The 19682-nt window shown below is 39.7% G+C and overlaps 1 protein-coding gene across 1 annotated transcript in view; it reads left to right on the forward strand.

Annotated features, from left to right (window-relative positions):
- Positions 1-19333, forward strand: part of MICOS10 (mitochondrial contact site and cristae organizing system subunit 10) — a 45107-nt gene extending 25774 nt beyond the window's left edge. The window contains exons 2-4 of the mRNA XM_036746960.1: positions 14062-14109; positions 16130-16239; positions 19092-19333. Of these exons, the coding sequence (XP_036602855.1) occupies positions 14062-14109; positions 16130-16239; positions 19092-19100 (167 nt within the window). The 3' untranslated portion in view covers positions 19101-19333. The remainder of the gene's footprint in view (positions 1-14061; positions 14110-16129; positions 16240-19091) is intronic.
- Positions 19334-19682: the final 349 nt, after the last annotated feature.

Raw genomic sequence — 19682 nt, forward strand, 5'->3', positions numbered from 1 at the left:
CATAATATTTGGCTACCCAAAAACCCTATGTATCTTAGATTTTGTTTTGGATGATAAGAAAATTTAGAGCTGGAAGCAATTGATCATTCACAAGCCACATCTCGTCCTACCCTCATGATGTGATGACTGGGAATTTGAGGAGTGAGGTGACTTCCTGAGTTCGAAGCAGTCATAAGCAGCAGAGCTGAGAATTGAACTCCTTTAGTCCTCCAATGTAAAATTCCCTGCTCTTTTCTTTATATTCTTCCATGCTGTTTCTTGATGGTCTAATTTATAATTTTTTTCTTCCCCTTTCTAAATCTCTAGGCTCCCTTCCCTAGTTTCCTATAACCTGAACACCCAAATAAATTACCCAGTTCCATTTAAATTAAGTGCCTGTCTGGGTGTGCCTCTATTTATTTATTGATTGATTATATGGTTGACTGAGGTTGGGTCTCCCTACCTCTCTCAGACTAGAAGTGCAGTTGACCCTACCACTGATCAGCATAGAAGCTTTGACCTGCTCATATCCTAAATGGATTGGTTTGTTCCTCTGTAGGGAGCCTGGTGGCTGCTAGCCCCTGGGGGCTCCCTGTATTGGTGTTGGACTTAGCATGGATACTCAGTCAATCAGCTTTACCCAGAAGTCTCTAAACTTCAGTTTACCCTTGTAATCCCTATAACAGGGATTATCAGTTAATGCCTCACTTTATACATAGATGAAATTTACTGAAAAGCTGAGCAAGAGTCAGAATTTAGAAAGTCAAAATCTACATTATATGCCAGGAGAATCTCATTGTTTAAAGGGATCTTTTTTTCATTGTGGAAAGAATCTTCTTGTCATGAAATTGAACTTCCCCTTATTTATTTTAGTAAGTTTCAGTGTTCATGTATTGGCTTTTCTCAAAGCAACATGCATCTATATTTGTCTTCTGGGATACATAGCAGGCAGTGGGTTAAACTTTACTAACACACCTACTGAATGCTTTTCTTTTTCCAGCCTGAGACCAATAAATTGGTGTCTACCTGAGAACTTCCTGCTGTTCTTGTATCCTCTGGCTATAAATAGGGTAAAGGTCCCCTGAAATACCACTTTTTATATCACTTCCTTGAAGACCTTTATATTTATTTATTTTTAGTTTTCAACATTCACTTCCATAAGTTTTAAATTTTCTCCTCTCTACCCGCCTTCCCTCCCCAAATGACACACAATCTGCTGTGGGCTCTACACATACATTCCTATTAAACACATTTTCACATTAGTTATGTTACTGACATCTTTTTTTAATTCACTTGGAGAATTTACATGACTTGGCATTTTAAAAGTGGACATCTGACAATCCATTTACCTCAACGGATTAAGATAGACTGGAACTGTCTTAAAGCTATTGCCCCTTCCGCTTTTTAATCAGGCTCTGAACATCTTTCATAAACAAGGAATGTTTCTTGGAAATATAATTCTCACTAAATTCCATCCCAGGGGCACTTTTCTATGAAGGCATGTTCCTGTTTTGTCCTGTCATAACAAATGCCCTTCATGATGGTAATAGCTTTGATAGGGACGTGGCTGGACAAGAAAATATATGACTATTGCAAATAAATCAAGTTGGAATTAATGAAAATTTGCTAACACATAAATCTAGTTTTATTAAACTTTTAAAAGAATCTCTTTTAAATTGCACTTTAGAATAAAACTATGCTTATCTTCATTAGCAGGTACCTAGAGGATTATCAGAAGAGCAGCTCATCTATTAGGTATGTGGGAAGCCACTTTTTTCCGTACCAGTGGCAGCTAGAGGCAGTGGCAGTCTATAAGAAAACCTACTCTGATTTCTACCTCTGGCTCACTCTACAGTGTCATGCTGAGCAAATCAGTAGACCCTGGTTGCTTGAAGATAATTCATTACTGTAGCTCTGTGTATTTTATCTCCTTAGTAGCCTATGAATTTCATAAAGTCAGGGCACTGTTTCTTACCTCTACTTTGTGTCTTCAGGAGAGCCTAGCAGTGTTTGATAAATTGAGTCACAATATGCTCTATGAGTTTAAGGCGTGGTTGTTAAGAAAGCCATTAAATATTTGTCTCACTTTGGGAAATTATTTGTTTTTTTGTGTAAGAGCAATGAAGGAAGTTTACTAAATGGTGGCCCTCTGTTCATAAGAAGTTACATTTCTCTAGTGCTTTGTAGTTTACAAACATTTTCCTCCCAACAACTTCATAAGATGGGTGGTTCAGGTTTTGTTATTCTTGCTTTATAGAGGTATAGGGAGGTAGAAACTTTGCTGTGGTCACATGACTTATAAGTGACAGAGCTGGACTCCACTCTGGTCTTCCAAGTCCTTTTTATGCTGTCTTCTTATAGCCTGGGAAATTATTGATAAGTCTCCTCAAAGTGAAATTTACTTCCCCAGACTTTTTTCATGTCCACTCACTGCTGACTGAATAGTTATATTATTTGTCCACATCCTCATGTAGATTATCACATAAGTAAAACAGACAATATCACAGTATCCATTACTCATATCTTTAAAAAAAAAAAAAAGCTGGGGTGGGAGTGAGTTGCCAAATTACCCATTGGCCACTTTGTGTCCTTGGGCAAATCACTTAACCTATGTGGGCCTCATTGTCCTCACATGTGGTGATGATGATGTCATGATAATAGGTGAGAACCAGATTCATACTAATTACTGAGATTTATACAACACTTTAAAGTTCTAAATTCCCTTTAAATCTCTAACCTCATTTGAGCTTCGTAACGACCCTGCAGAGTAAGTAATATAGATGTCACCTCTATTTTAGAGGCAATGTGCACAGTGAATAGAGAGTGTTGGCTTTGAAGTTAGGAAGAGCTAGGTTCAAGTCCTGTCTCTGGCACATACTGACCATGTGATGTGTCTTGACCTCTCAGTGCTCTACGTAACTGTAAGATGGTAAATTGCAGAGAAGGTGCAAACTACCTGGTAGAGGGAATTTCCTTATTCAGCATTTCTTATACCAATAAAATCCCGGGTCTGATCCCTATCCCTATCTCTGTTTTGAGGAAGGGGAATCTGGTGCTCAGAGAAGTTAATCAATCAACAAGCATTTATTAAACACTTGTTCAGTGCCAGGCACTGTGCAAAATGTTAGAGATTCAAAAGCAAAAATGAAATAGTCCCTGCCCTCAAGGAGTATGTCTTCTAAAGGGGAAGACCACTGTGAGCACATGTAAGTATATGCTTAATGATTTGCCCAGGGCCACACACCTGGTGAATTCCAGAGGAGGAATTTGAACTCAGGTCTTCCTGACTACAAGTTTAGCCCTTCATTCACTGTGTTGTAAAATGAGGCAGTTGGATTAGATGGACTCAGACAGAGGTCCCTTCCAGCTCGAAATCTGCAATCCTATGAAGTTGGCTCTGATTTTTCAAATTTGATATCCACAATAACCAGCTTTTAGGCTTACTAATAGATTCCCCTTTCACAACTCAGCTGTTAAATGTTAGCAGGGAAATGGAGTTGAAGACACTTGATAGTTATCACATAAAAAGCAGTTATTACATTAATGAAAGGTCTTTTTAATGTTTATTACTCTCCCAGCTGCTAGTGCCTCTCCTCCCCAGCCAAGATTATCTTGTTATCTATTTTGTTTCTGTTGTGTATATGTTATCGTCCTTTGCTATACTGTAAACTGGAGATTAGAACTGTTATTTTTTGTATCCCCTGGTGCCTGTTATGTTGTATTTACTTAATAAATGTTCACTGATTACCAGTGAATGTATTTAAGTCTGTTGTCTCAGAGTGGGAAAGCCAAACATATTTTGTCATTCTTTTAAGTTATAAAGTTCATGGGCGTAAACAAAGCAAAAGAGACAACCAGCATCCATCAAGTTTTATTAATATTATTAAAGCTTTTTTTCAGGTGATCAGTTGAAGACTTGGTATGTCTTGAGATTTGTGTTTATCTACCAGACAGTTTTATGATGTATTTTGGGGCATACAGCGCATGTTTGAGTGTATAGCAAATTGATTTAGGGTATGGTAATTTCTTTCTGAGAGACTGAGTGCCAGAAGAGTTTGTTCCAGAAAGTTTCTGAACATCAGCTCTTTCTTATGTTAATTCTATATGGCTCTTTCTTGTACTAGCAGCAAGTCTTATTGTCAGAACTGTAGGCACCCATCACAAGGTTTGTCCACTACACTAATAAAATAGGTTGGAGGAAAAAGTAAACTTAGGGCTGAATAAACAATTTTCCTAGTTAAACATTCACCTTAGGGAGGTGAAAAATGCTTTGGACTCCTTTCCTTTGGCTTTTTCCTCCAAGAGAGCCTGACATGCAAAGAAAAGTAAAAGAATAAAATTGGCCCAGGGCAGGAAAAAAAATCCTCCCTTTTTCAAGTTGGCCTGTTTTCTTTGACAAACCTTTCATGTTTTATTGTTATGAAGTTAAAGCCTGGCCTCGCCTAGAGGTGCCGATCTTGGAGGAGAAACAGCTGCAGAGTTAGTGTCCCCAGATCAGGTGGGAGGTTCTTTGAAGCAACATGTTGCCTTTTAAAAGGAAATTGAGCATGTGAGAACTTGAATCTGTAAAACTCATCAACAGGTTCCATCGTTGTCTATCTCTCATAGAACTGAGATCACTAACCAAGTGAAACAAACCTGCAGTCTATGTTTTGTTGATAATATTTGTGTGCATGTGAGCACGCTTCTGCTGGTATGTATGTTGGTCAGGGAGAGAAGCTTGTAGCTTTCTGCCTTTAAAGAAAGAAGAGATAGGAAAAGGCTGCAAAAACTGACCACAAATGAAAGGGAAATGTCATGTGATTATTATAGGTAATAAATATTTCTTAGCCACGTGAATGAGGTTTATATATTTTCTTTCTGACCATATAGCAGGTTCTTTGATAATTCCTTTTGCTAGTCTAAACTGATTTTAATCAGATATTTAAATTCAGAAATTTTTGCTTAGTAGTTATAAAGTTGCATACTGGTACTTAAAAGTATTTGTACTTCATGATAGCTAGAATCAGTGTGATATTTTGAAGTCTGTACTTCTTCCAGTGACATAAAGCGCATATCCTTCATTTCTTGCTATATAGGATCAAAGAATGTTAGCCAGCAAGAGCTTGAGAGATCTTCTAGTCCTGTCCCCGCCCTCATTGTACATATGAGCAAACTTGGAAGGAAGTAGAAAAACTAGGCCTTGAACTTGGGTCTCTTGTTTCCTGGACCAAGGCTCTGTTTATTAAACTGTTTATTAAATTCCCTCTATGTGTCAGGCACTGTGCTAAATTGAAGGGACGAAGAGATAAAAACAGCTCTAGACACCAAGAGCTGAAGGGAGAAGAGGAGTGTAGATACACACCCACACCCACACCCACACCCCCCCCCCCCACACACACACGCAGAAGGTAATACACAAAAGCAGTTTCAAGGTTGACAAAGCTGGGGTTAAATCTGTAAAGGTCTCATGAAGAAGGTGGCACTTGAGGTAAACTTTGAAGGACTCTTGGTATTCCATACCACATTTCCAGATTGGCTTAATGAGTTGTGACTGGAAAAAAAAAATTACCTAGTGGTCAATCCTCTGGTGGTGAAATTAGCTAGGTTAGTCCTGGGAATAAAGACAGAGTCTGTTACTGGGTCTGTATTTTAAAGCTTTGCAGAGTATTAAGCCCAGCCAGAGCTTGTATTCCTTTGGCATAGCCTTTGAGAACCTAGTCACTTCCATGTCCCAAGGAGGCATTGATAGAAACCTGAGGTGGAGGAGTCAGAAGTAAAATCTGGGGGAAAAAAGGGTTTTCTAGTTAATATTTATTCGGAGGGCAGAATGGTACAGTGGATAGAGTGCTTGGTTGGTGTGGATCCTGAAAGATCTAGCTTGAAGTCCAGCCTAGTATAGCTGTGTGACCCTGGAAGAATGTTTTAACCTTTGTGTGCCTTAGCTCCTTGCACTGAAGAAATCATAGATCCTTTGATAGGCATCCCCATATTAAACCAGGTGTGATTTGGGAGAAATCGAACATTGGACACAGGGTGATTCCATATCTTTTACCTGCTTAACCACTTAGTTGTGTGAGGATGGGTTGGCACCTCACTTAATTTATCTCGTTTCAGCAAGCACCTTTAGTGCTTACCTTTAGTAAGCACCTTTAAATGTGATAGCGCCTAGAAGAAACAAAGTTGAGTAAGACTTGGTCTCTGTCCATCCCTGCCCTGAAGCTGTATGTGGTCTAGTTGGAGAGAATCTCCAAGGGCGTCCTTGGAGGAGGATGGATTAAGGTTCTTTTCAGCCCTGAAGTCTTATGTTCTCATGTTGTTTTGGATTGATTGATACTGGTAGAAGCAGATTTAGCATTATTCTTGGTCTACTGCTAGGAAAAGTTGATCATCAGGAAGCATACCTTCCATAGGGGGAAGAGAAGACAGGCAGTAGAGTATGAGGGAGAAGAAAAATGCTGAAATATTTTTTTCCTTTTGGGCTTTCAATTTATTTGCCCCCAAATTGCCTCCAGATGTAGAAGACCTAAAGCTGTGATTGTAACCCATTCTGTTTTTACTGGCCCATCTCTCCATCACATTGCCTGGTTTGAAATCTGTAAGCCAGTCCAAATTCTTTACCTCATGTTCTAGTACTAATTTGCCACGTTACTCATCTCTCAGCTGCAAGGGGGTGAGGCAAATAACCTGGAAATTAAACTCAGTGTCATTTCATAAACTGGGCAATGATAGAAACCTAGAGAGAATCAGTCTTGGTAAATCTCATCTCTGAACTACTTGAACCCCTGCCCTCACAACCCAGGTAGGCCAGATATATAGAGCTAGATCATCAATTCTTAAAGTTAGACCTTAGAGATTATTAGATGGTCCTGAGAAGTCTGGTAGTCACATAGGTGGTTGGTAAGTAGCAGAGCTTGCCTTGAACCCACATCTTTTAACTCTAAATCCAGTGTCCTTTCCTTTACTCCATCAGGGCAGTCATGAGTCCTAACAACCACTTGGCCTTGTGTATACTTGTTAGTAGCCTGGTTGCCTAGTACTGATGTTCTGCATTGCTGCATGGGGACCATGGATCATTTTCTGGCAGCATCTCATTTGGCTGGCAAGAACAATCCTGGCAGTCTTTACTTGGAAGGTAGTAATCTCATTGGGGGAAGAAATTGGAGGAGGATTCCTTGGTCTTCTTTAAGATCCCTGCCTCATGATATCTGGTTCACTCTTATCATCTGGCATCCCTGACTATATTTTATAAACTGATCTGTTTATTTCTGGTTTTTGCTGCACCAAAGTTTAATCGGTTTTATGGAAATTCTGAAAACAGGCTAGTTTTAAGGCATTGCATTCAAATGATGCAAGATGTTTCACTATAAACAATTTTTCATTGATTGGCCAATTGTTTAAGTTGGATATAAAAATTCCATGTAGTAGGTGGTAGCCATTCACTTCGGCATTTCAAGTTTAATAGTTAGAAACAATACCTAATGCTGGCTTTCTTGGCCTTTGTGAAGTAATCATTTTCAGTTCAAATTTCGATCTTTACAGGCCAGCAGTCAGAGCAAATGAGAAGGCCTAATGGCCACATGCAGAGGAAAGGCTTGTCAGAAGGCACCCTGGGTCAGGGGTCAAAACAGTTTGTTTTATGAATTTTTTGTAGATAGTTATTCTTCCTCATACCATAATTCTTTACCTTCTTTACAGAGGTATTAGAAAGGAAAGAAATTAGTTAGAAACTTCCCTTGGAAACGTGGTATGATGAGGCTGTGGCTTGTTATGGCACCAATTTTTTCTCACTTGGAGATGATATGGATGGCTCAGATAGTATTGAAGCAGTCAGCTGATTGATTGCTTTAATCCTCACATCAAAACAGCTTGAAATTTTGGTTAGATATTCAAAACCTTGGGGATGTAAGCCCTGATACTGAGACATTAAATAAAACAAGGGAGAATTCAACCACTCTGCTAGTTATGTAGAGACTGATTGGTGGGTTGTCACTGAAGTAAGTTACATGTTTGAAAAGTTTTGACTTAAGTCAAAATATTCTTGTAAAGCAGGTAGGTCTTTTTTAATTGGATTGTGGAAACTATTCATAGAAGAGAGAAGGTCTTTTAAAAGCAATTGTATTAATTCTGTACCAAATCTTATATATTGAATTTCATCTTTCTTCCATTGTATGCAATGGTTGTTTTTATTGGTAAAACCAGCTGTCTCATATGTGGAGTGTTTAAAAAAAATAATATTGAGGCCTTTGTACTCTAGCTTTAGTGAAAGAATTAACTTGCCTGATGAAGAAAGTTTCCATAGGTGGTAGATCACATTCAGGGTTTTTTTTTGGATGATATTTATGTTTTTGTTGCAATTGAAGAACCATGGAAAATTTAAAAGCAGGTATTAGTGCTATGTCATTAAAATACATTTGTATTTTTTCTTTATATTTAAGACCAGTTTTAGTGCAGAAGATAATAGTAAAATGAGGGTGCTGGTGCTCTGTGATTTCCCTTTTTAAATTTGAAGTTTTTTTTAATTAACAAAAATATATTTTTTTCATTCCCTTCTAAATGTTGACTTGTTGAACTAACTTTTTTCCTTTCTTTTTAGATCTTTGTTAGAGGGATCACTGAGTGGGAAAAAATGACATTTGTAAATGAACGTGATATAGCAACAAAAGACAGCAGTGGAAATAATTTAAATAGATTTTTTTTTGGATGTCTTTTGTTTCTTCATCCCTAGCATTTCCCCATGTCCTTCCTCCTCCCTCTCTTAGGGAGCTATCCTTTATAACAGAGTATTTTTTTTAAAGAAAGAAAAAGATTAAGAAGAAAAAAATTCTGTAAAATCAATTGAGACATGGAAAAAATGACTTACGCAATATTGCGATACATGCAATATGTAATATTGTTGGGGTCTAGTCTTTGGACCCTACCTATGTAAAGGAGTGGGACTGGGGACAAGAGTCTTCTTGTAGCTCTTCTTTGAGGTGAAGCTTGTTAGTTTTCTAACATTCAGTAGTGTATGTTTTCCTGGTTCTGCTTATTTCACTTTGCATCATTTAATTGTAAGTCTTCCCATACTTCTCCATATTCATTATGCTCTTTTCTTATAGCACAGTAATAGTCCATTATATTCATCTGCCAAAATTTGTTCAGCCATCCCTAATCAATGGATATCTACTTTGTTTTCAGTTCTTTGCTATTACGAAAAGTGCTGCTATAAACATTTTGGTGTACATTGAGCCTTTCTTATTATTAATAACTTCCTTGGAATATATGTCTAGTAGTGAAATCTCTAGATCAAAGAGTATGGGCATGTGGGCACTTTATTTGCATCATTCCAAAATGCTTTGCATTTCACAGTTCTGCCTACGTGCATTGGTATGCCTGTCTGTCTTTTTATAGCCCCTCCAACATTGACTGTTCCCATCATCTATCATCTTTACCAGTTTGTTGGGTAGGAGGTAAAACCTGAGGGTCATTTTTATTTGTATTTTTCTTATTTTTAGTGATTTAGAGCATTACTTCAAATGGTTGTAAATAGTTTGCAGTTTTTCTTTTGAGAACTGTTCATATCCTTTGAACACATCTGTTGGGGAATGACTTTTACATATTTACATACATGACTCTTACATATTTTTTCGGATCAGATATATTTTATAAAAAGACCCCTTCCCCTATGATGGCTTCCCTTCTTATCATAGATGTGTTATTAATTTTGCTTGTGCCAAATGTGATTGTAATAAAAATTATCCCTTTTATCTTTTGTAATTGCCTCTGTCTCAGCTTAAGAATTCATCCCCTGGCTTTAATAGTATATGATCTATTTCTCTTCTAATTTTTTTATGATATGACCTTTAATAGTCAGGTCAAATATCTATTCTAAATATATTGTGCAATGTGGTATAAGATATTGGTATGAGCCTAACTTTTGTTAGACTATTCTCCATTTTTTTTTCTGCAGTTCTTATTAAATAGGAGGTTCTTTCCGAAGTAGTTTATTTTTTCAGGTTGATCAAACACTGGGTTATTGTCTTCATTTATTTCTGATCCTTCTTTGTTCTGGTAGGTCAGGGGAATTCTGTAGAGATAATTTACCTAGTCCTTAGCAAAGCATTTGGTATAGGCTTATGCTATTCCTGTGGAAAAAAAATGGAAAGATGTGATGTGAGCTAGACAGCAGGTGAATTTGGAGCCAATTGGATGACCTGGTTCAAAGTGCAGTCATCTTTAGTTTCAGGTTATATGAGGACTCTGATGAAATAGAGATGTATTGCTGTTAAACATTTTTTTATCAGGGACTTGAATAAAGATATAGATGGCATGCTTTTCAAGTTTATAGGCTATTCAAATCTGTGAGGGGGTGAAAGAGTCAGGAAATTCATAAAGATATTGACAGACTATATCATTGGACTGAATCTGATAAGATTCAGTTTAATGGGGATAAATATAAAGTCTTTTACTTGGATTCAAAGACCCAGTTTCACACATATGTACAAGATGGAGGAAGCATGCCTAGACAGAAGCTTTTCTAAGAAAAATCTGGGGGTTTAGTGGAATGTAAGCTCGATATGAGTCAGCAGTATCATAGAGCAGGCAAGAAAGCGAATGTAACCTTAGACTTTGTTAAGAGACAGTGTCCATGACCAGGGAGGTGATTGTCCTTCTGCACCAGACCTCTTGTAAGACATCTGGAATATTGTGTTCAGTCCTGGGCGCCGCTATGTTTTTAGGAAAGACATTGAAAAGCTGAATTTTCCAGATGATGGCAAAAATGATGATGAAGGATCTGGAGTTCATATCATATGAGATCCCTTGAAAAAATTGGGGGTGTTTAGTCTGGGGAAGAGATATCTTCTTGGGAGAACATGATGATTTTCTCCAGATATTTGAAAGGTAATCACATGGCGAAGGCATTAAGTTTGTTCTGCTTGGCCAAAGAAGACAGATCTAAGAATAATGGGTGGAGGTTGCAAAGAGGCACCTTCAGGCTGGAGATTAGGAAGAATTCACCAAACACTTTACTGTCCAAAATGGGGGGAGCAGCTCCCTCACTTGGACACCTCAAGGAAAAACCTCATGACCATTTTTGGGTGTGGTGTAGAAGGGATTCTTGTTCAGGCATGGGTTGGGCTACATAGCCTGCCACCGAAGTCTCTTCCAACTCCAAATTCTGTGATTCTGCGGCATTGGAGACAGTGAGGTGGCACAGGGGAGAGAGTCCTGGACTCGGAGTCCAGAAGGCCTGAATTAAAAGACTGTCTCGGACACTTATTACTTATTAGGTGTTATCCTGACCCTGGGCAAGATGCTTAACTTGTCTGGGCCTCACCTTCCCCATTGTGAAATTAGGAGGTGGGACTTGATGTCCCTTCCTGCTCTAAATGTATGATCCTGTGGCTTTAATAGAGTCACGACAATAATAACCTACATTTCTTTATTATCTCTTCAAAAAGAGTTAAACCTGTTTAGCAATATGCCCCTCTGTTAAACCATCTCTTGTGACAGAAAAACAGTTAAACAAAACCGAGTCAAATAGTGAATGGTTCTGACGGTGCATGTGTATACAACGTTCCATGCCCCTAGTCTGCCTTTTTTCTATGAAGAGGAAGAGTTGTTTCATCATCTGGGATTGAGGTGGATATTTCCATTTACTCAAAGTATAGCCGCCTTTTGCTGTTTTCAATTGCATCATCCAGCGTGTCACAAGAAGTAGAGTGAGGGTTTTTGTTATGCCCGTTTTCTAGATTAGGACTCCAGTTACTTAACTGGAAAGCTGCAAAGTAGGACTGAGACCCGGAGTTTTTGACTCTGACTCCCAGGTGTGTGTGTGTGTGTGTGTGTGTGTGTGTGTGTGTGTACACGTGTGTACGTGTACATGTGTACACTCCAGTTCCATTGTACCTCAGGGAAAGGGTTCTTTTTCTAGATTCTTCAACATACCTCCTTCACCTGAAATGTGTCCTAAGACACAATTACTGTGTTTCATTAATGCCTTACCTTATGGGTGAGATCCTCGTGCAGGATGGGTGAGAGAACCCAGGAAATGAAAGTGCTTTGTAGCAATTTCGAATATCGCTGAAGAAAGCTCTCCACCAGTCTTTGAGTCTTTCAGTGGGATTTTATCGGACTTCAAGCCCCATGTGAGTCTGTAGGGTCACATGGCAGCCAGAAATGACATCATGACCTCAGGCTGTGGGAGTGGATGGCCCCCGATGTTCACCGTCTTGGTTACACACACATCTGCATTTGTGGTGTGCCGTTCTTAACAAGAGCCAGGATGGTGATAGGTCTAGAGACTTTGCCATGTGAAAATTGGTTGGAAGGAGTCTTCTAAGCCTGTGTGTTAATACTGAAGCTTAGAGAAATGAAGTTATTTGTCTGAGGTTACATAATCAGAACTGGCATTGGAACTCAGGTTCTATGATTCTAAGTAAATTTTTTTCTTAGACCTTCAGTATAAGTCTTGAAGACCAACTATCTTCAAGGTATCTCTATTCAGTTATGGTTTAAACTAGACAATCTAGATTTAGAGCTAGAAGGAGCTCCAAACAGTATCTAATCCTAGGGAATGGGTCATAGTAAGTGGATAAATTTCAAGGAGTCCATGATCTTGGATGGGGAAAAAAAATTACATCTTTATTTTTTGTTTTTAGAAATCTTTGTAGTTTTTTCTATTTTTTTCTTTTTTTCCCTTTTTTTTTTGGAGATTTTTTATTTTTAGTTTACAACACTCAGTTCTACATAATTTTGAGTTCTGGATTTTCTTCTCCCTCCTTCCCACTCCTCCCCAAGACGGTATGGAATCTGATATATCTTCTACATATAACTTCACATTGAACTTATTTACACAATAGTCAAGTTGTAAAGAACTATGACCAATAGAATGGATCATGAGAAAGAAGAAACAGAACCAAAAAAAAAAAAACAAAGCCAAAAACAAAAGAGAAAGAAAAAGGGAAAAAAAAAAAGGCAAGCATGAAGTGTGCCTCAATCTGCATTCAGACTCCATAGTTCTTTCTCTGGATGTAGATAGCTCTCTCCATCATGGGTCCTTTGGAGTTGTCTTTACACATTGTATTGCTGAGAAGAGCAAAGTCTATCACGGTTAGTCATCACAGAATCCATATATCTCTGGTTGTGTATAATGTTCTCCTGGTTCTGCTCTGCTTGCTCAGCATTATATCGTGTAGGTTTTTCCAGGTTGTTATGAAGTCCATATCATCCCCATTTCTTATAGCACAATAGTATTCCATTACCTTCATATACCACAACTTGCTCAGCCATTCCCCAATTGATGGGCATCCTCTTGATTTCCAATCTTTGCTACTACAAAAAGAGCTGCTATAAATATTTTTGTACATACGGGTCCTTTTCCCACTTGTGTGTTGGGATACAACCCTAGAAGTGGTATTGCTGGGTCAAAGGGTATGAACATTTTTATAGCCCTTTGGGCCTAGTTCCAAATTGCCCTCCAGAATGGCTGGATCAGTTCACAACTCCACCAGCAATGGAACAATATTTACATCTTTAATTCTCACTTAACCTAACTGGAATTTAACATTTTCTTCAATTATTTAAAAACACAATTCTTTGAAAGACTCTGTAGCTTACAGACTCCCAGAAGGGGTCAGTGACATAAGATTAAAAGAACCCATCGACCTGATCAAACTCTGTCACTTTACAGAATAGGAAACGAAGAACCAGAGGGGTAGCATGACCTTCCCAAGGTCACATAGTAGCATAGCTGCAATTTGAATCAAGTCAGCTGACCCTAAATCTCTTTTCACTCCAATATGTTGCCTTCTGGTTCTCTTGCACCGTTGTTGTGTGAGGGAGAAGAATGGAGTTTTAGTTGCTGAAGTAGAAGCTGAGTATACTGTAAGGAATAAGACAATTGAATCAGGAAGACAGGACAAAAATGGAGGTTATCGGAGTTGGGAATTCTACTAGCAACTCGGCTCCTAATATTCAGGGTGAAATAGCTTTACGTTTTGCTGGTGGACAAGAATCTAAAAATTAAATGTTAATTGGATTACCAGTATTGAATGGGGATGGCATAATTTATTTTCTGATAAATAGGTTTAATGTGGCTCTTTTTTGTTCTCTCTGCAGGTACAGGATTTGGATTGGGAATTGTTTTCTCACTTACGTTCTTCAAAAGTAAGTGTGACCATCATTGAGATTTCTTGTGTGTTAGAGTAAATGCCTCAAAAGCAAATATTGGGGAAAAGCAAACGTGGGGATGCCAGACCTTTCACTGCTTTGTAAGGCAGATTCAGATCCAGTCCAGATAGGTTGGACAGCTCAGAAATTGTCCTGAACATTGATCAAGACTTAACCACTTGTGAAATCACAAGACTCAGCAGGGAAACAGATTTCTAATTATTTGGTACTTTTCCATTTTGATGACCATTCCACAAACTTTTATTGAACTCCTGCCATCTACAAAGCTCCTGTGTGTCATGCACTGTGGGAGTTATGAAGATTAATAAGGCCAAGGTTTTGGCTTAGCTTGAACACAGCTAAATCTTCTTTGGACTAAACATTGAAGCAGTAAGGCCCCCATCCTCAAGAAGCTTAGAGCCCAGTAGGGGAGATGATGCACGCACACAAATCTAATCCAAGGAGAAATGAAGTCAGTATCCTCAGAGGTGTGGGACATGTGCTTGAGGAATGAGATGGTTTCTGGCTGAGAGATCAGAGAAGGCTTCCCAGAGGAGGCAGCATTTGAACTGAGGTGCAGGGGATAGGAAAGAAGGGCCTGACAGAAGTGGAGACTGGTGTGAACAAGGGGCAGACAGCAACAAAGCTGCCTTTCATTTTAAAAGGGATTTCACGATCCTGTTAGTGGTCCTATAAACTTTATTGGGTAAAGACATTTTATTTTTTGATAAAGATATTACGTCCATTTCTCTAATACACAACAATCCTCTGAGGTGACTGTCTTCCAGAGGAGGGCGAAAGATAGAGGACAGTCAGTTTACCCCTGCTTATACAAGTGCCTGCCCTAGGCCTCAGGGCTTGTGCCACCCTACCCAGAGCCTTTTCCAAGAGTGGGGGCTTCTTGATACAAGCTACAGGAACACAGACACACGTCATGCTTGGCCACCTTGACTGTTGTAGGCAGAGTTCTACTGTGCACATGTGGCAGCATGTCTGTGCTTTGTTGTGGAGTCTTACTGTAAAGAAATGACTGTGACCACATTCAAAGCTGACATAAAATAAGGAGTCCTAATTACGGCATTAATATTTTAGGATCTTTTTCACTTATGAAGAATAATAATGGTTTATTAAGAACATAGTATCATAGATTTAGAACTGGGTGGGAATTTGGAGGTCACCTAGCCCGGGGGGGTGGGGACGCTGCAGCCTTGAGGCCACATGTGGCCTTCTAGGTCCCTGGGTATGGCCTTTTGACTGAGTCCAAGTTTTACAGAACAAATCCTTTTATTAAGGGGATTTGTTCTATAAAATTTGGATTCAGTGAAAGGCTATACTTGAGACCACATGTGGCCTTGAGGCCTCAGGTCCCCCCTCCCCCCCACCCCGATCTAACCTAACCCCCTTCTTTTACAAATGAAGAAACTCAGGCCCAGAGAGGAAAAAAAAGTGACTTGTCCATAAACCTGTAATAGTAGACTTGAAGTAAAACTTGTAAAAATTTCCTCATTTGCTAATAGCCATGTATGAAAAAGGAAGAGGGATCCCATTCTCAGTCTGAATTCCATGAGGCCAGAGGATCCTTGTAACTTCCCCAGAATCTAGTACTGTAAGGCTATTTAACAAATTGCTTGTTGAAGTTGTCAGATCTTGGTAATGTCCCATCAATTCTAGATGAGTTAGTTAATTGACCTTCCCTGCTTTTTCTTTGCCATGAAGCACACACATTACCAATAGAATCAAAGGGTATCAAAGCTGGAAGGCACAACACCCTCATTTGATCAAGGAGGAAAAATGAGGCCCTAAGAGGTGGTGACTTGTTGACAGTCACACAGTCAGGAAGTGGGAAGGCCAGGATTGAGCTAAGGAAGGCTGGCAAATTCTCTTCCTTGATGTGGAAAGGATTTAATGTTTGTTGAGGGCTGGTGTATTTGGTATTCTCGGGTAATAACTTCAGCTATGTTTTTTCTTAATGTTTTTGGATTGGTATTTTTTTCTTTTCTGCTTTTCTTTCCCTTAGGAAGGATGTGGCCATTAGCCTTTGGTTCTGGCATGGGATTGGGAATGGCTTACTCCAACTGTCAGCATGATTTCCAGGCCCCATATCTTCTGCATGGAAAATATGTCAAAGTATGTACAGAACTGATATTTCCTTTCCCTTATATTGACTCATTCTGCCTTTCCTCCAGAGGAAATACACTTCTTGCCAGGGCTAAAGAGCGCCATCCATGGCAGAGAACTTGGAGAAGCTCTCTGAGCTCTTCTGGCTCCACTGGGGTCTGAAATGCATTTTGACATTTAACTGACTTTGTTAAAAATGAATACAGTCATCCCTAAACACAAGTCAAAACTTGAACACAGCTCTGCTATTTCCCTTCAGTCTTCTCTTCTGCAGGCTAACCCTTGAAGCCACGAGCTGTTTTATAAAGAGCTTTGGGGCTCAAAGTCTGGTTCTGCTCCTTAGCATTTGTGACCATGAGCCATATCCTTACTATCTCTGGGGCTCAGGCTCCCCTCCTTTAAAATGAAGGCTTTGATGAGGTGGTAGGGAAGATTCTATCTGGCTCTGAATTCTACATTTAGTGCTAAATTCTCTGGATCTTGAGAGCCAAATCAACCTGAGATTCAGCCTTTTCTACTCAGGTTTTTATTCACAGTCAGGTAAACCTTGAGATATACAGATTTCTGTCTTTGAAAGCTTCTCACTGGGAATCAAACAAACAGTACACATTGAACAACTTTGTTCCGGGTTCAGTGTCCACAGTGTCGCACACTCACACTCACAACCTAGTTATGACAGCTGGGGATCACCTGGCTTTGTTTTGGTTTTGTTTTTTGGTACAGGTGGGAAAATTGAGACACTGAGGAGTTACTGACCTGCTAATAGGCATTTAAACCATCTGTAATAATCATGGGAGTAGATACATTGCTAGATCTGCAAGGAACCTTAGAACCTTTAATGTTTGTTGGATTTGGAAGAGACCATAGAACAAAAAAAACTGAAAAAAAAGTACCTGAAAGATATCTTGCAGGATCGTAGGAAGGAACCTTAGAGAGCCTTCCAAGCCTCTCATTTCATAAAGGAGGAAACTGAGATTCAGAATGGTAAATGGACTTTACAACATCACACAGGTAGTTCAGAGGATCAAGACTTAAAGCTAGAATGGATCTTAGAGGCCATGTTATTTAACTTCCTTTTTTTAATAGGTGAGAAAACTGAGGCTTAAGTGACTTGCCCATGGTGAGACAGGTAATAAGCAGTTGAAATGGGTCTCACATGGCTTCTGTGATTGAACTGGGACTCACCCTAGAGATCCTACTCTTGTGCTGCTGCCCATCTATGACTAGTTAGCCTCCAGATGGATATTAGTTGAAACAGTTTGGGAAATGACACAGTCATACATTGGGAGGAAGTACGGTACAGTGAAAGCATAGCCGGATTTGGAAAAGATTTATGTTCTGGTTATTCCACTTACTAGGTCCCTTTGGGGAATCACTTTAACGCCTTTTGGCCTTAGTTTCCTCATCTATTAAAATAATAAGTGAAGTTGGACTCGAAGACCACTAATGGCCCTTCCTGCTCTAAATCCTGTAATCTATGACATTTCATATACAAATATGGTCATTTTGGGCGTTTGATTGATTTGCCTTTATGATGTTTAATCCTATGATTTGAGGGAAGAATATACAGTCCATTTAAGAGTATTAATAACCTTCCCTGTCCTTTATTTAGGAGGAAGGTCCCTTGGTAAGATGTTTTGGTGATAAGCTAATAAAAAGTACATCTCTCCCTCCAGTGTGGGGGGTTCATGCCTCAGCCCCCTCTACACAGTAGAGCCCATAATCACATGAACCTTTGGTGAAAGAAAGCATTTAAAAATGGCAAAGGACCTCTGCCCCCTATTAAATGGTGTTGAAGGTTGAGCTGGGTGCAGGGCATAACAGCACTAACTTCCCATCAAGAATTGTATCCACTACATTAATTTTCACAGAAACCATTTAACAGATAATAGAGCCTGAGTCTCAGGAAAGGAAAGTGACTTACTCAAGGTCAACCTAATGATGGGGTTACCACATACCAAATAATGAGACTCCACTAGCTGTTTGGCAGTCTTCATTTTAAACCATGTTGGACTCGATGCAAGATGACTTAGTGAGAGCCGAAGAGGGTTTGGAGCAGGGAGGGTTGGCGTGCTAAGGAGTCTGGCAGCCTCCTCTTCCATCTTACTGAATAATTTCTGTCCTGTAGCTAAGGGTGGTCCAGCTCAGGATGAGGTAATCAGTGGGCCGGTGCTGAGAAGCAGCACAGCTGTTTGCGTGGCATTGAGGCTGAGGACAGGCTGTCCCCCCCTCCTCCCACTCCCTGCCTGGCCATTTTCCTGGCACAGACCAGCCATGTGCTTGGGCGCAAAGAAGGGGGTCGGCCAACGAGGCTTAATTGTTTCAAACCTTGACATTGGTCCAAGATGTTCTGTCATGGGTAGTGGCCCAAGGGTGATTCGCTGCACAGCATCTACTTAATGGTTGGTGGTTAGAGTAGAAAATGGTTTGTTTTTTTTTTTCAACAACCAGGCCTGCCCCATTAGAGAATGGCTTTGTTACTTTATCTGAACTTGAGTTTCTGCTCTGGTGCTGTCATCCTTTCCTCTTCAAAAAGAATGTGATACTGACTTGAGGCTTAGATGAATTAGTGGCCCCAAGTCTGTCTGTAACAGTTTAGTTAGATTACAGATGGCTGGTGGGGCTTTGTTTTAAATTTTAAAAGACTTGGGGGATCTCATCCTTTGTGAAGTGAGATGGGAAGGAGGCAATGCTTCGTTGAGGAGGCTTCCCAGCAGTGAACAAGACAAGGTCTCAGCCTCTGACTTTGCAGAAGATCATGGCTACACTGAAACCCTGGGGTCTGGCATGAATCGGGCGGTTAAAGCAGGGAATCTCTACCCTGTCTCTGCAGCAATAATCTGAGTGCTCTTGCCTTACAGGAGCAGTGACTTATGACTGAGAACATCCCAGTGGGAGGAAGAGAAATCATGTTTATTCCTCAGGAATATTGAAGTGCCCTGGAGTAAGCTGAAATTCTTCTATAACAATGTTATCAGTAAATGCTTTATACTCCAGCACACTGTTTATGTATTTGAAACCAAGTCTGTTTCTTGTTTTGTATTTTCTCTCTGGAAATTGCAAGAAGAAGGTCTTAGGAGAAATAAATTAAATAAAAATAGGATGAGGTCTTGTGTGTTTCTTACTCTGTGTTGTGAATGTAAGGAAGACCAAAGTGCCAGCAGCTGTGACCACCTGGTTGAAGCTACTCAGGCATTTTCCCAAAACACCAGCTGTTGTGTGTCCCTCCCCACTCATGCCCTGATGTACAGTTTACAGAAGAGCTTCCACCTTGTATATCTCAGGCCAGCAGACTGCTGCTGCTGCTGGTGGTTACAGTGAACAGGATTTGGATTTTGGAGGCTTTTTACCCTTCTGCCTTTTCTTCCTCATTATTCGAGGCACTAAGTGGGGAGCTAAATAGCCAGTCAATCCAATGCAATAAAAGATAAACAGAGAAAAGGTCTGGGGCA

Source organism: Trichosurus vulpecula, chromosome 2 (assembly GCF_011100635.1).
Source record: "Trichosurus vulpecula isolate mTriVul1 chromosome 2, mTriVul1.pri, whole genome shotgun sequence".
NCBI lineage: Eukaryota > Metazoa > Chordata > Mammalia > Diprotodontia > Phalangeridae > Trichosurus > Trichosurus vulpecula.